Source organism: Phacochoerus africanus, chromosome 2 (genome assembly GCF_016906955.1).
Source record: "Phacochoerus africanus isolate WHEZ1 chromosome 2, ROS_Pafr_v1, whole genome shotgun sequence".
Classification (NCBI taxonomy): domain Eukaryota; kingdom Metazoa; phylum Chordata; class Mammalia; order Artiodactyla; family Suidae; genus Phacochoerus; species Phacochoerus africanus.
Genome location: NC_062545.1, coordinates 278665945 through 278679993, shown reverse-complemented (window position 1 = coordinate 278679993; position 14049 = coordinate 278665945). Strand labels below are relative to the sequence as shown.

Sequence of the window (14049 nt, the reverse complement as noted above, 5' to 3'; positions counted from 1 at the left end):
GTCCACAGCAGGGATGTGGCCTGATCCTGAACCCCTAGGCCACCAGCGGCCTTCCTGGAAATGCCCTGTTTTAATTAGAAGCCCGCCGCAGGGCGTGTGCAGGCCTGCTGGGAGTTGGCCAGCGGGCCCTTGGGTCCACACGCCAGCGCAGGGCCGGGTGGGCGGGCCTGCTTCCTCTGCCGACCAGACCGCGCGGGCTGGCCTGGGTGGGTCCCCAGAACCAGTGGCAGCCCGGCAGCCCTGGCCAGTGCCCCCTTGCAGGTGTTTCTTTGGCACGAGACCAAGCCCCTGTGCCCTCTCTCCCTGTGTCCCAAGGAACTCAGCTTCGGGCGCGTCACACCCTCCCAGGCACTGGCTTCTGGGAGCCTCGTCCTCCTTCCCAGCTGCGTCCTTTTCACCCTGGAAATTTCCAACACACGAAACGAGACGAGGGTGCCCAGCGCGTCCTGCCCCTGCCCCCGCATACGGCAGTCACCGGGGCCCCCTGCACCCAGGCATGACGCGTCACACAGGCCGCAGGCTGACGCCCCCTGGCAGGGGCGGGGGGTCCCTTTGCACCCGGGACTCAGTTAGCCGAGTCCAGTTTTTCTCGTGACCTCCTCTGACCTGTGGGCTAAGTTTTCTCGTTCAATTTCCAAATGCCGAGTGAGGGTCCCCACCCTGTGGCTGCTGCCTCGCCCAGAGCACACGACGTCTGCCTGAGCGCTGAGCCACGGGAACTGGGTCGTTGAGGGCCCGCTACCAGCCTGCCTGCTGGGCATGTGGGGAGGTCGTGGCTCCCTCTCCCGCACCAAGCCCCCACCTGGCTTCCGCGGCTCCCGCAGGGGGCTCCCCGCGCCCAGAGGGTGATGTCGGGTCCCCGGGAGGCCAGGCCACCACGCCGCCGCCGCAACCCAGCAGTGCCAGGTCTGTGCCGGGACGCCCAAGGTTTCTGCGAAGCGGCCCGCTGACCATCCTGGGCAGAAGGCAGAGAAGCCCCCACACGGCCTGAGGCGTGAGACCCCACAGGAAGGGAGCTGGCCAGGCGGGAGGGAAGCTCCCTCAGGAAGGGGGAGCCGGGAGCACCAGTCAGGCTCCCGTCCAGCCCGTCCAGCCGCAGCCCCTTTGCGGAGCTGAAACTGGCAGCTCGGTTCAACCGGCAAAGCTCCCCGGGCAGCGCGGTGGCCTGGGGATTCCCCAGCCTGGCCAGGGTGCAGCTGGCAGCCAGGGCTGGGCTCCAGGCTTTGCCCGGCCTTCTGCAGCCCTTCGGAAGTGCTGGGGGGAGTGGGGGGCAGGGGCTGCTGTCACTGTCACGTGTCCTGGTGGAGAAGGGGTGGTCCCAGGAGGGGCAGGGCCGTGCCAGCCACAGCAGGCCAGTGTGCTGCGGGGCACCTGTGCCCAGGGCCCTGTTTTGGGACACCACACCGCCCCCTCCTGGGACCAAAGTGGGCCGGGAAGGGCTCGAGCTCTGTTAAGCCTTGGCTCGCACTCCCCACTCCTCAGGGTCAGGGCCGGGCCTCCAGGGCGGGCCCTGGGCCCCGCGGCCAGTCCTGCGCTGGCTGGCAGGGCTCTGGGCAGCCTTCCTGGGGAGCCACTTCCACTTCCCTCCCCGCCCCCCCCCACCCCAGGCCGCCCTGCTCGGGCGAATCAGCAGCGGCCGCAGGGATGGTCCCTGCGGGGTTAACGCCAGGAAGTGCGCTCCCTCCCGCCCCACCCTCCCTGGCCGGCAGCCACGGCAGCTCCCACCGCTCACACACCGGCTTGGCGGCCCAGGCTGGCCGGCGACCGGCCACCGCACAGGTGCCTCAGGAGGACCCCAAGGTAGGCTGGTCTGGTGCCCTTTCGGAAAGGCAGCGGGAAGCCGAGGTGGCTCAGGACTCTTGGGACAGGGAGAGGGATCTGGAGTGAACACCCCAGAAGGGCACCAAACGGCCTCACCTCTGCCGCCCCGTCCCCCCTCGCAGCCACCTGGCACGTGTCGCTTCGGTGGAATGAACAGCAGGTCTCGTCAGGCGTGGCTGCTGTGGACTTTAGGCTAGAAAGGCCGGGACAGGCCAGATCCAAAGACCGTCCGCCAGGGTGCTGGTGATTTCTCTGAACGCAGCGCCTGTCGCTAGGCGGGCGGGCCAAGGGCAGTGGGACCCACAGCCACGGCCTCTGGGATGCCACGGCCTCTGGGACCGTGCCCCAGCCCCTGTGGGCCGGGAGCCGGTGTTTCCCAGGCAGGTTACAGGCTCAGTCCCAGGTGGCCGAGGCGGGGTCTCTGCGCCCCCCGACCCCTCTCCCCCAGGAGGAGGCATGGCCACATGGCTGCTGCTGCTCAGCCCGCCCCGGAGCGTGGTCCCTGCCCGCCCGCTGCTGGAAGGGCCAGCAGAGAGCAGCCTCCACGTAGATGGTCCCCTGTCAGGGAGCCGGCGTCCCCGTGCTCAGCAGTGTGGCCGAGGAGATGGGGAGAGCCCGGGGCCAGCTAGTGCCCAGCACCCAGAGCCTGGAGGAGGCGCGCAGCCGCGTCCTGGGCTGCCTGGGCGACACAGCTGGGCCCTCCCCATGTGCCCAGGGCCCTCCGGTGGGCTGCTCTCAGTCACGCTTCCTGGAGGGCACCACGTCCCTGGGCCTGACCGGAGCGGGCCAGCTGGGCAACTGTTGCATCACCAGCCACAGGAAGCAGAGGAAGGGATGGGAGTGGATGTGCGGGGAATGAGGAAGTCCCGCGTGGCATGGCCTGCCGCCCGCAGGTGGGGGGCGCCCCAGCCGGGCGCGGGCTGGCCGGGGGTGGACCGGGACCCCTCCCTCATCTGCCGGGGAGGTTGTGCCAGCGCACGGCCCAAACAGCGCCTGCTGCCCCCTCGCCTCCACGGGAGGGAGGGAGGCAGCCTCCCTGCCCGCCCACAATGCTCGGGGAGGGGGGTTCTCCCGGGCACAGGCTGGGGGGGGCGGGGGGCCGTGGGGCCGGGGCCCAGGATGACGGGGGCGGGGGAGAGGAAGCCCAGAGCGGCCAGAGGGCGGGGGCAGGGCCGGGCAGGGCGGCGGGCCAGCTGACAGGCCCTCTCTCGGAGCAGTGCGCCCGCCCGCACCATGTCCGACTACGAGAACGAGGACGAGTGCTGGAGCGGCCTGGAGGGCTTCCGCGTGAAGCTCATCTCCGTCATCGACCCCGCCCGCATCACGCCCTACCTGCGCCAGTGCAAGGTCCTGAGCCCCGACGACGAGGAGCAGGTGCTCAGTGACCCCAGCCTGGTCATCCGCAAGCGGAAAGTGGGTCAGTGCCGTGGGCGGTGGGCTCTGCCCACGCTCGTCCCCTTCCCCGGGAGGCCTGGCCGGCTCGGCCCCCGCCCCGCCCCCCCCATCACCAACCTGTCTGCCTGCGGCCGGGGCGCCTCCATGCACAAAGAGGCCCCTGGGAGAGCCACACGAGGTGGGTGGCCGATGGGGACTGGCCCAGACCCACTCGCGGCCACCCCGCGGGGCCTCGAGGGGCCGCCCGCGTGCCTGGGGACGCCGGCCGCCCCGGCCCCCAGCCAGGCCCCTCTGGGTTGCAGGCGTGCTCCTGGACATCCTGCAACGCACCGGCCACAAGGGCTACGTGGCCTTCCTCGAGAGCCTGGAGCTCTACTACCCGCAGCTCTACAAGAAGGTCACGGGCAAGGAGCCCACCCGCGTCTTCTCCGTCATCATTGGTGAGGAAGGGCACCGGGCCTGGGGACCCAGGGCCCGGACTGCCCCCCTGACCTGGGCCCCAAACGGATAAAGCGTGCATGCGCTCTGGCGGAAGGACACCGCCCGCCTGGGGCCCTCCCGCCCGCTCTCCTGCCGCAGCCCGGGGAGGGGGCAGGGGCCGGAGGGAAGGGGGACCTGAACTCCAGGGCGCGAGCAGGGGGAGGGGAGGCACAGGCTGATTCTTGGCTCAGAGCCCTCCTGCCCAGAAGACCACCTGACCCCACTAAAACCCTGCTCCCGAGAGGCCGCGGCAGCCGGAGAGGTGCCGCTCTCCTGGTCCTGAGTCGTGTCCCCTCGCCTCTCAATCAAGATGACCAAAGTGGACAAAGAGGGAGGGACACGTGAGCCCCTGGCTGCACCGTCCTGGGAGGGGCTGGGGACGGGGCCTGCAGGTGAGTCAGGACCAGACCCCCGGGCCGGGCTCCCTGGGCCGCCGGTCCTGGAGCCGCGCGAGGTGCTCGGCTGCAGGGTGCGCCGTCTGATGCGGCCCGGTCCGCAGACGCGTCTGGGGAGTCTGGCCTGACGCAGCTGCTGATGAGCGAGGTGATGAAGCTGCAGAAGAAGGCGCAGGACCTGACGGCGCTGCTGGGCTCCAAGGACGACCTCATCAAGGAGCTGCGCGTGAAGGACAGCCTGCTGCGCAAGCACCAGGAGCGCGCGCAGAGGCTCAAGGAGGCCTGCGAGGCCGGCGGCCGCGAGCTCCAGCGCTGCAAGGACGAGAACTACGACCTGGCCCTGCGCCTGGCCCGTCAGAGCGAGGAGAGGGGCGCCGCGCTCATGCGCAACCGAGACCTGCAGCTGGAGGTGCCTCGCGGCGGGGCGGCGGGGCGGCCGGGTGGGCGGGCGGCGGGGCCCCGGGCTGGGCTGACGGGCGGCCCCGCAGATCGATCGGCTCAAGCACAGCCTCATGAAGGCCGAGGACGACTGCTCGGTGGAACGCAAGCACACGCTGAAGCTCCGGCACGCCATGGAGCAGCGGCCCAGCCAGGAGCTGCTGTGGGAGCTGCAGCAGGAGAAGGCGCTGCTGCAGGCGCGGGTGCAGGGCCTGGAGGCCTCCGTGCAGGTGGGGCCAGCGGGGCGAACACAGCGCAGCCGGGCAGGGGGCCTCCAGCCCTGCCGACCCGCCACCCTCTCCCTTGGCGCCACAGGAGGGGCGGCCGGACCAGAGCAGCCCCTACATCCAGGTGCTGGAGGAGGACTGGCGGCAGGCGCAGCGGGACCTCCAGGAGCAGACCCGCACCGTGTTCTCCCTGCGCAAGGACCTGCGCCAGGCCGAGGCCCAGCGCGCCCGGGTGCGCGGCCCGCGGTGGGGGAGGTGGGCTGGCCTCTCAGCGCCACGTCCCTCCCGGCCCCCTTCCCGCAGGCGAGGCCCGGCCGGCCGGCCGGCCCCGCCCCGAGCGCGCGCTCCCCAGGCTGGGTCCGGGGTCTGGGCCCCCCCGGGCCCGGGGCTGGCGGGGCTGCGGGCGGCGGGGTCAGCTGCCGCCTCGTCCCCCGCAGTGCCTGGAGGAGAAGGAGGTGTTCGAGCTGCAGTGCCTGGCCCTTCGGAAGGACTCCAAGATGTCCAAGGACCGCGTCGAGGCCATCCTGCGGCAGATGGAGGAGGTCGCCGTCGAGCGGGACCAGGTAGCGGTCGGGGCAGAGCCTCTCGGGGAGGCGGCGGTCAAATGGGCCTTACGCAAAGCAAGCAGGCCACGCCTTACACACGGCTCTCGCCGAAAAAGGGGAGACGTGCCCCCGTGGCGCGGCAGCAGGTTAAAGACCCGGCGTTGCCACTGCCATGGCTCAGGTGGAGGCTGCGGCGTGGGCTTGGTCCCTGGCCCGGGCACTGCCCGCAGCCGCGGCCAAAAATAAGCCGAGAGCGCTGAGGACGCTAACCCCCGCGCCGCCTTCTGCTGTACCTGCCGTTTCTTCTTTGCTCTACAGGAATGGGAGTTTTCTGACTTGTTTTGCAAATGGTTTTTCAGCTTAAGAAGCCGTGGCGCCTGTGTGGGCTGCCCGCTTGCGTGCGGGAGCATGCCCGGCGCAGGGTGGCGTCTGCTCCCTGCCCCATCGCTCTCCTTTCTAATCGGTCACGGCCGATGCTCCAGTCGCTTTCGGGAGGGTGACTGTCGCTTGGTGTCAGGAGCCTTAAAACGCAGATTCCTTTTAGCCCAGCAATCCGCTGCTAGAAGCCTCTCTCATGGGAACCACAGCCGTGCTGAAAGCCCGGTAGGTGGGTTCTTATCTCAAGGCCGTGGACACAGTGAGATCGGGGGCAGCACCTGGAAATGGGCAGCTCAGCAGACGGGAGGTGCCCCCACCCACCGCAGGGAGTGCAGGGTTGTGGCTGGGCCCGGGAGGCCCTCGGCCTGGGGAGGCTGGGGCCTGGCCGCCCAGGTGAGTCAGGGTGGGGGGGGTCTGTTTGGTCCTAAGCTGGCAGCAGGCACAGAAATGAAGGCAGTGCTCTGACTAATCAGGCCTTGGGAGTGCCCGTCGTGGCGCAGCAGTGGTGAATCCAGCTAGGATCCATGAGGACGCGGGTTCGATCCCTAGCCTGGTGGGTTAAGGCTGCAGCGTAGCTGTGGCTGTGGCGTAGGCCGGCAGATGCAGCTCGGATTCATGCTGTGGCCTGGGAACCTCCGTATGCCGCAGGTGCGGCCACAAAGCAGATCAAGCCCTGGCCGTTTGGGGTCGCCTGATACAGGGGATGTGGTTGGGCTCCGTGCATTGTGGCTGGAGACGAGACTGGCTTGTCCTCGGGTGACCAGGGGGGTGCGGGTGCGATGAGAGAGGTGGTTAAATCCCACGGCCGTCAACCGTCGGGCTCCCGAGCTCAAGCCCCACCCAGGGTGTGTGACCCCCGCGTGTGGGGAGGCGAGCGTGTGCCGAGCATGCCAGGAAGCGGTTGGCAGGGGCTGGTCCTGAGGGTCATTGTCTGTAGATTTTCTGAACATACACATGTTCTGTCACGCGCCTGTATCACGTTTACGACCCCAAACACGAAGGACGTACTTGAGGACAGAGGAAGAAGCCAGTGCTGGCCCCCCGCCCACCCTCCTCGCGGGAACGCGGCTAGAGATGGGGCGGCCCTGTGCTGCGCTTGCGGGGTCCCCACCGCCTGCCCCGCCCTGCGCTGCTGCCCCACAGGCCATCGTGACGCGGGAGGAGCTGCACGCGCAGCAGGCACGCAGCCTGCAGGAGAAGGACGCGCTGCGGAAGCAGGTCCGCGAGCTGAGCGAGAAGGTGGACGAGCTGCAGCTCCAGCTGTTCCAGCGCGAGGGCCAGCTGCTGGCTCTGGAGGACAGGCTCAGGCGGCAGCAGCTGGATACACCTGTCCTGGTGGGCCTCCCCGGGGTCGGGGGACCCTCGGTCAGAGCCACGCCTGTGCCTCCGTGGGGCTCGGGGCTGTGTCCACTCCGGGGCAGGTGTGTCCCTAGAGACCGCGGAGGCCCGAGGGGGAGCCGCCGGTCCGGTCCCCAGCCCTTCCTGAGCCACCTCCCTCCTGCTGGCGGGCTCAGGGCCTGGCAGGCCGCTCTGGGTGCTGTGATGGGGACAGAGAGGGGCTCTGGCCAGGGGCCTCCCTGGAGGGTGGGCTGGTCTGGGACCCTTCTCCACGCCCACCCCCGCAAGCCTGCTGACTGACACCTCTTCTGTGACCCCAGAGCTCTGACCTGGAGGACAGCTCTCCCCGGAGCTCCCAGGAGGTGAGTATGGCCCCGGGGGTCCGCCCAGGGCCGGCCTCGCGCGGGGGCTCCGGGCCTCAACCTCCGCCAGCCACCCTCCCGGTGCTGGGCAGAGCAGCACGGGCCCCTGAGAAGCTTGCACCGGGGCCGGGGGGTGGGGCAGTGATGGGGAGGGGGCACAGGTGGGCACACAGAGGGCTCGGCCGTGCGGTGGGGGGTGCTGGTGTAACCGGGTGCCCATCTCTCCTGGGAAGCTCTCGCTCCCGCGGGACCTGGAGGAGGACGCCCAGCTCTCAGACCGAGGTGAGGCGGGGAGCCGTCTGGCGAGGAACCTGGCCAAAGCCTCTTTACCTGCTCAAGTTGGTGCCCACCCCTGACCTTCATCGCACGACCGAGGACGCGGCTGCCCCAGGACACGCGCCCCAGCCCTGTCCCGCTGGCCTTCACTGCCCCGCTTTACAGATGGGGACACTGAGAAGCAGGGGATGAGCACCCCCCCGGTTCCCAGCAAGCAAACAAGAGCCCCATTTGAATGCAGGGTCCATGTTTGCAGGTCCAAATCCCAGCTCCGTCCTTGTGAGCACGCCTGGCCCTCGGAGCCCACTCGAGCCCGGAAGGCAGAGTGGCGGCACCCGCCCCCTGGAGCAGGGCCCTGGGGAGGTGGCAGTGGGTCCTGCCCAGGTGTGCCACGCCAGGGAGGGTGCACAGCATGCGGGAGGGGGGACACAGGTGGATGGCACTGGGGGCTTCGTGTGCGGGAACATAGGACACAGGGAGGCAGAGCAGGGGGTGACCAGGGGCTCGCTCTGAAGGCGGGTGTCAGATGGGAGTTTTTGAGGACTGGGCAGGGAGGGGGCGGGGGCGGGGGGGGGCGGCGCCGCCCGCAGAGGTAGTGCGTGAGGCCGGACAGACTTCCTCAGCGGCAGGCTTGACCCCAGCCTGGGGGTGGGGGTGCGGGCGAAAGGGGAAGAGGCAGCAAATGGAGAAGTAAGGGCTCGGTCCCTCTGCTGCTGCCCAAAGACCCGAGCTTGAGGCCACCGAGCCCCCACGGGGAGAGGCAGGCAGCGCCTTCAGGCAGCCAGCGGCGCCCTGGGGTTCCCAACCCACAGGCCCCGATAATAACCAGTTTAGGGGGTCAGCCCATCAGAGCACCGTTTCCAAGAGTCCTGAGCCCTGGGCCCGTCCGGGCGCTGGCAGGTTTGGGAGTGTCTGCTTGGGAGCGCTGGAATCTGCTCCTGGAAGCGAGGAGGGGGCCGTGAGGTCCCCGAGCCCCAGTCCTCTTGTCTGTACAATGGGAGTCCAAGCATGGACCTGGCAAAGGGCACAGGACTGGCTCGGGGTGAGGAGGTGGAGGTGCCGTGGGCGCGTCCTGGCAGGTGGGCAGGACCAACAGGCACAGCTCTCCTTTCCAGGTGGCCCGGCCATTGAGGAGAGTCTGGAGCAGCAGAAGGAGCGGCTTTCGCTGACCCCCAACGTGAGGCTGCCTGGGGACACCGGGACACCCGGGGGGATGACAAGGCTCTCTGCCCTGGGGCCCCTGGGGTGCAGTGTTTGGAAGAGAAGGCAGGGTGAGAGGCCAGGACAGGGCTCTGCCCGCCCCTGCTCGCCCCGGAAGCCTGTCTCCTGGGCCGGGTGCAGCGCTAACCTGAATGGGAACTTGGCCTCTCGGTCCACCACCCGGAGCCTGACAGCAAAGGGGCTGCAGGGACACTGTAGAAGGAACACTGGCCTGGAGCCGGCCCCACTGGCTGTGCACCCCGGCCCAGCCTTGTCATCTGAAAGGCGGGACAGCCCACCCTGACCCCCCCTGGTCCCCAGTTCGCAGCCCCAGGGGTGGAGGTGGGGTGCCTGCGGAAGCCTGAGCCTCACCCCTCCTCCAGGACGCAGGCCTGGGCCGCGGGGAGCCCCCGGAGAAGGAGAAGGGGCGGCGGCGCCTCAAGGAGAGCTTCGAGAACTACCGCAGGTGGGCCCCCGCGAGCAGTGGGCAGCAGGGGCAGGGGCATGCCTGCGCACACCCGTGCACATCCGCGCCGTCTGGGTCTCCCGCAGGAAGCGGGCCCTCAGGAAGATGCAGCACGGCTCGAGGCAGGGGGAGGTGGACTGGGAGAACACCACGGGCAGCGACAACACCGACACCGAGGGCCCCTAGCCGGCCCCTCCGTCCAGCCGCCTGGGACCTGGCCGCTGCCCCGCTAGGCCGCCTTTGTTGACGAGCACGGGCGTGTTCTGTCTCTGGGGAATGCACACGCACGCTGCAGTGTTAAAAACGCAGCCCCGTCAATAAACGAGCACCGTCCGAACACCGCCTCCTCTCATGCTCTCGCTCAGCGCGCCCCCGCCCACCCCGCTCCGGCCAGCGCGCACCGCCGGGCGCCAGGGGGCAGCAGAGCGCGGCCCGCCCGCCGGCGACGGAGGCCGAGGAGGGCCGCTTCCGCCGCGTGCCCGCTTCCAAGATGGCGGCGGCGCGGCCTCGACGGCGAGGGGCGGGGCGGCGCGGGCTCGGCGGCGCGGGGTGGGGCGGGGCGGCCGGGGCCGGCCGGTGAGATGCTGCGGGCGGCGCTGGGCCGCTTGCCGGTACTGTTGACCCGCGCGCGGCCCCGGGGCCCGGGTCCGAGGTGGCTGTGGGGGCCCAAGGCGCGCCTGGAGGCCGAGGGGAGAAGGCGGACCTGGGGTTGGGGCCGGCGGCGCTGGAGCTCTGAGCCGGGACCCGGGCCGGCGCACTACCAGCTCGTCTACACCTGCAAGGTGAGCACGCGGCGGGAACGGGCCTGCACCCGGGGCTGGACGGGCGCGGGGGGCCAGGACCAGGGGGCGGAGCCTTCCAGGAGAGGGGTGGGGCTATCCATCGGGGGCGTGGCCTTCCGGAAGGGGTGGGGCTAAGGCCGGGGAGGCGGGGCCTCACCTCCGAGTCTTGCCCAGGTTTGCGGGACTAGGTCCTCCAAGCGCATCTCGAAGCTCGCCTATCACCAGGGTGTGGTCATTGTGACCTGCCCCGGGTGCCAGAACCACCACATCATCGCCGACAACCTGGGCTGGTTCTCGGACCTGGACGGGAAGAGGTGAGGCTCCCTGGGCAGGGTTGGTGACAACGGAGGCCTGTATTGTGGGCCCAGCCTGGTGGATCCTGAGTCTGGGGCCCCACCCAGCCTCCTCGGGGCACCTTCCTCCTCATTCTTTTTTCTTGGCTACTCCCGTGGCATGTGGAAGTTCCCAGTCCAGGGATCGAACCCTTGCCACAGTAGTGACCCGAGTCGCTGCAGTGACAACGCAGGGTCCTTAACCTGCTGTGCAACAGGGGAACTCCTGGGGCGCCCTCCTCCTAATGAGGGTTACAGAGCTTACCCCCCGCCAGCTGCCTTGCCAGAGGTGCACTTAAACTTGGAGATCTCATAAATCACAAGTAACTTTCTGGTGTAAGTGTGCCCCGAATACGCAGCAGTTTTAATTTGCTGAGTTTCCTGCCCTAGAGTAGCCCCCCTTGACCTCTGCCCTCTGGGAGCGGCAGGGCCGGATGGCGTGACAGGGCCATGGGCCTCCCCTGAAACAAGGGCTTCAGACTAGGTTGACTCTTTTTTCTGGCTGCACCTGCGGAAGTTCCTGGACCAGGAGTCGAACCAGAGCCACAACAGTGACACCACCAGTTCCTTAACCCGCTGAGGTGATGTGCTCGGGGCCCTGGGCCTGTGCCTGGCTTGAGCCTGGCCTGGGGTGTCATTGAGGGGCTGAGATGCAGGACAGCGGCGGGGCCTCGAGCACCATGGCGCCTTTCTCTTTCTTAGGAATATTGAAGAAATCCTGGCGGCCAGAGGGGAGACGGTCCACCGAGTGGCTGGCGAGGGGGCCTTGGAGCTCGTTTTAGAAGCTGTGGGCCCCCCCAGATCTACCACGGCTACGGGAGGGGCTGAGGACCAGGACCCCAGCCACCCTGGCAAGACGGAGGCCAGCTGACCCACTCTCTGCCTTCGAGAAGGGTGCTCTGGCCGCAGCCGCTCTGGAGGTGCCTGTTTCCTGTCAATAAACAGATGTCATTTGCAGATGCTGGGACCTCGGGCTCTCCTGTCATCCCCGATTCTGGAATCAGAATGACTCGCAAGAGCCCCTCCAGGCTGCGGGCTGGGGCCTTGTGCGGCCGCTGGTGTGTCCCGGTGGGAGGGGCCGGATGAGGCCCTGAGCCCCTCCTGGCTGGGCAGTGTGGCATTGGGCAGGTCACTTTGCCCCCCTGGGCCCCTGTCTTCCTTCTGCAGGTGAAGGTGCCACCTTGTCGGGAGTGCAGGCCCAAAGCTGATACTCAGGACAGGCGTGGGGTGGCTCAGTCATGCCCCACGTGTCAGCCCCTGATCCGGACGGCCAGGGGGGCGGGATTGGCACCTCCAGGCCTCACGGTGGTCTTGTCCCTCTGGCCTGGCTCAGGGAGGCCCTGCAGGTCCTCTGTGCCCCTGGACAGCACCGGTGAGCCAGTGCCCCCCTCAGCCCTGACCCTCGGCTGCCAGCCAAGCAAAGTCAAGAGCGCTCACTGCGGCCGCAGACAGGCGGGGCAGCCGTGGTGGACGCAGAGGGGGAGCGGGGGCTGCCGTCTGCCCGGGGCTGCTGCACGCGGGCCCCTCCCCCCGGGGCGTGCGATTCGTCTCCCAAGCTCCCCTGACTGCTTTCTCAGGATGTTCCTGTGTTTATGAAAAGCCTGTTTATTTCCAGAAGTGTGTTCTGGGCTGTGTGACCTTCAGCATTAATCACCAGCCAGCTCCTGACGGCCGCCCCCGTCGCCCCGGGGCCCCGGCATTGTTCTCTAGGCGCTGGCGGTGTGTGCTTCGCCGCGATTACCCCCTGTCCTTCCCGCGGGGACAACCGTCTATTATCCCACCCAGCGTCAGACCTGGAGGCTGAGCCGGCCCCGGGCCCGCTCCGCACAGGCCCCCAGCGGACCCGCCGGCCTTGGAACGCCTCAGCGGCTGGGCCTTGCTGCCCCCAGAGGGTTGGGACCAGAGTCTGCGGAGCCCCAGGGAGCTGGCCGGGCTCTTGAGTGCAGAGCTGGGCTGGGGGGGCACCCAGGCCGGACCCCCACTGTGGGGGGAACGGGGGCCTGGGGTTTGGACCTGTGCTCACCACGCCTTCATTCGCCTGCCTTGTGAGGCTGTGACATCGGGCCTGGAGGCCGGGCAGTTCTGGCGACAGTAGCGACGCCATGGAGAGCAGTGGGACTGGTTCCAGACGGCTCGGGCGCCCCTCGGCCCAGAGCCCGTCGCTGCACCGGCCCACTGGGCCTGCCTCCCTGTTGCTCCCGCGGGAACCAGTTGCTCCCGCTGACCCTGGTGCTCCCCGATTCCCCGGGGGTGCCTGGCCCCTCGTGGGATCTGGGAGTGTCACCGACTCTCCTTGGTGGTGGCGTCTCCTGATCGCCACTGCACCACGCTGGACTGGAACCACATGGCTGTCTCCTGGCCTCCAGTCCCCCTCAAGCCACCAACCCCATCTCCCCCCCTCATCCCAGTCCAGGACCCTCTTTGACAGGTCTAGGCCACCGTCCCGTGACGCTGGGACAGCACTGCCCCCAGTGCTGTCCTCCCAAGGTGGAGTGAGGCAGTGGCCTGGAAGGTCTGAGGACAGCTATGCAGGGACCTGTGAGTTCGAGGACATCAAACGTCTTGCTGCAGGACTTCTCAGAGCCTTTATCCTGCTGACCTGGCTGTGAGCCAGCGAGGGACACGGTGCCCTGCTATGTGTCGGCAGAGTGCCAGGCTTCCTGGAGCACTGAACTCGTGGGCGGGGGGGGGGCTCACCTCTCCCTTCCTCGTGGGCCTTGCCCTCACCCACCCTCCTCTCTCCTTCGTCTCAGGGGCCACAACCGCCTCCTGCAGCCCCTGCCTACACCTTCTCCTCCAAGCGGCTCCCCTTAGCTGCGCCCACCCCTCACCCCCCCAGGCTCCCCACCATCCAGCCTCCCGTGGTCACTGGGGGGCGGCAGGCCTCTGCACAGCGGGTCACCAGGAGTGAGGCGAGGAGACTCTCGCGTCTCCACCGCTGTCCCCAAGCTCATTCCTCCCCAGGCCATCTGCCGCGCTCCCACCGAAGCACCTGGGCTGTGCTGTCACAGGATGTCGCCCTGCCCTGCTCTAAGGGGCCTCAGTCCTGGGCAGGTGGGCGGAGGGGCCACGTCGCCCCCCTGCCACAGGGGCTCGGTGGGCCACGCCGTGCTGCCCAGCGTGCCGGCAGCTGCTCTGCTCCGGTGAGTGGGAGGCCTGCTGGGCCCACCTGCCATCTGCCCCCATGCAGGTACTGGGGTGGCTGTGCCAGGCTGACGTCAGCTGGTTATTAGGGGCCTTTCTAGGGTAGGGCTCTCTGCTGGGTGTCAGCTAGTGCCTCCTTTCCATGTCCCTCCTTCCAAGCCCCCCACTGCCCCCTCCAGGGCTCCATGGTCCTTTGCGGACCAGCTGGACCGTCCCGGAGAGCCCCGCAGCTCCCTCCACATGTCCCAGCATCAAGAGGTCTGCTCAGAGAAGGCGGCCTGGGGCTCTAGGAGGCACAGCTTTGCAAGACCCTTGGGCTCCAATACCAGCACCCTTGCTGGCTGTGTGTCCCTGGGCTGCCGCTTGACCCCTCTGAGCCCTGGCCCTTCGCGGACAATGCCCGGGGGTGGGCGGGAGGCCCTGCCTCTGAGCCGCAGGCCCCCACAGTGCAGCCGAGCTCACCCGGAGGA

At 68.8% G+C, this 14049-nt stretch overlaps 2 protein-coding genes across 4 annotated transcripts; both read left to right on the top strand.

The window, feature by feature from the left end:
• Positions 1-1656: 1656 nt before the first annotated feature.
• CARD9 (caspase recruitment domain family member 9) lies at positions 1657-9658 on the top strand. Of its 3 annotated transcripts, none has more exons than XM_047768938.1 (13): positions 1657-1800; positions 3039-3238; positions 3519-3656; positions 4196-4500; positions 4580-4759; positions 4845-4988; positions 5194-5319; positions 6823-7014; positions 7338-7379; positions 7613-7661; positions 8771-8832; positions 9239-9321; positions 9408-9658. In XM_047768938.1, the coding sequence occupies exons 2-13, from the start codon at positions 3055-3057 to the stop codon at positions 9505-9507; spliced, it is 1605 nt and encodes a 534-aa protein (XP_047624894.1). In that variant the 5' UTR covers positions 1657-1800; positions 3039-3054; the 3' UTR covers positions 9508-9658. The 3 variants fall into 3 exon arrangements, with proteins under 3 accessions (XP_047624894.1, XP_047624893.1, XP_047624892.1); XM_047768936.1 differs by lacking the exon at positions 1657-1800 and adding an exon at positions 1833-2714; XM_047768937.1 differs by lacking the exons at positions 1657-1800; positions 6823-7014; positions 7338-7379; ... (2 more) ...; positions 9239-9321; positions 9408-9658 and adding exons at positions 1828-2714; positions 5661-6220.
• Positions 9659-9869: 211 nt separating this feature from the next.
• Positions 9870-11392, top strand: DNLZ (DNL-type zinc finger). Its single transcript, XM_047768939.1, has 3 exons — positions 9870-10103; positions 10278-10417; positions 11138-11392. The coding sequence occupies exons 1-3, from the start codon at positions 9903-9905 to the stop codon at positions 11304-11306; spliced, it is 510 nt and encodes a 169-aa protein (XP_047624895.1). The 5' UTR covers positions 9870-9902; the 3' UTR covers positions 11307-11392.
• Positions 11393-14049: the final 2657 nt, after the last annotated feature.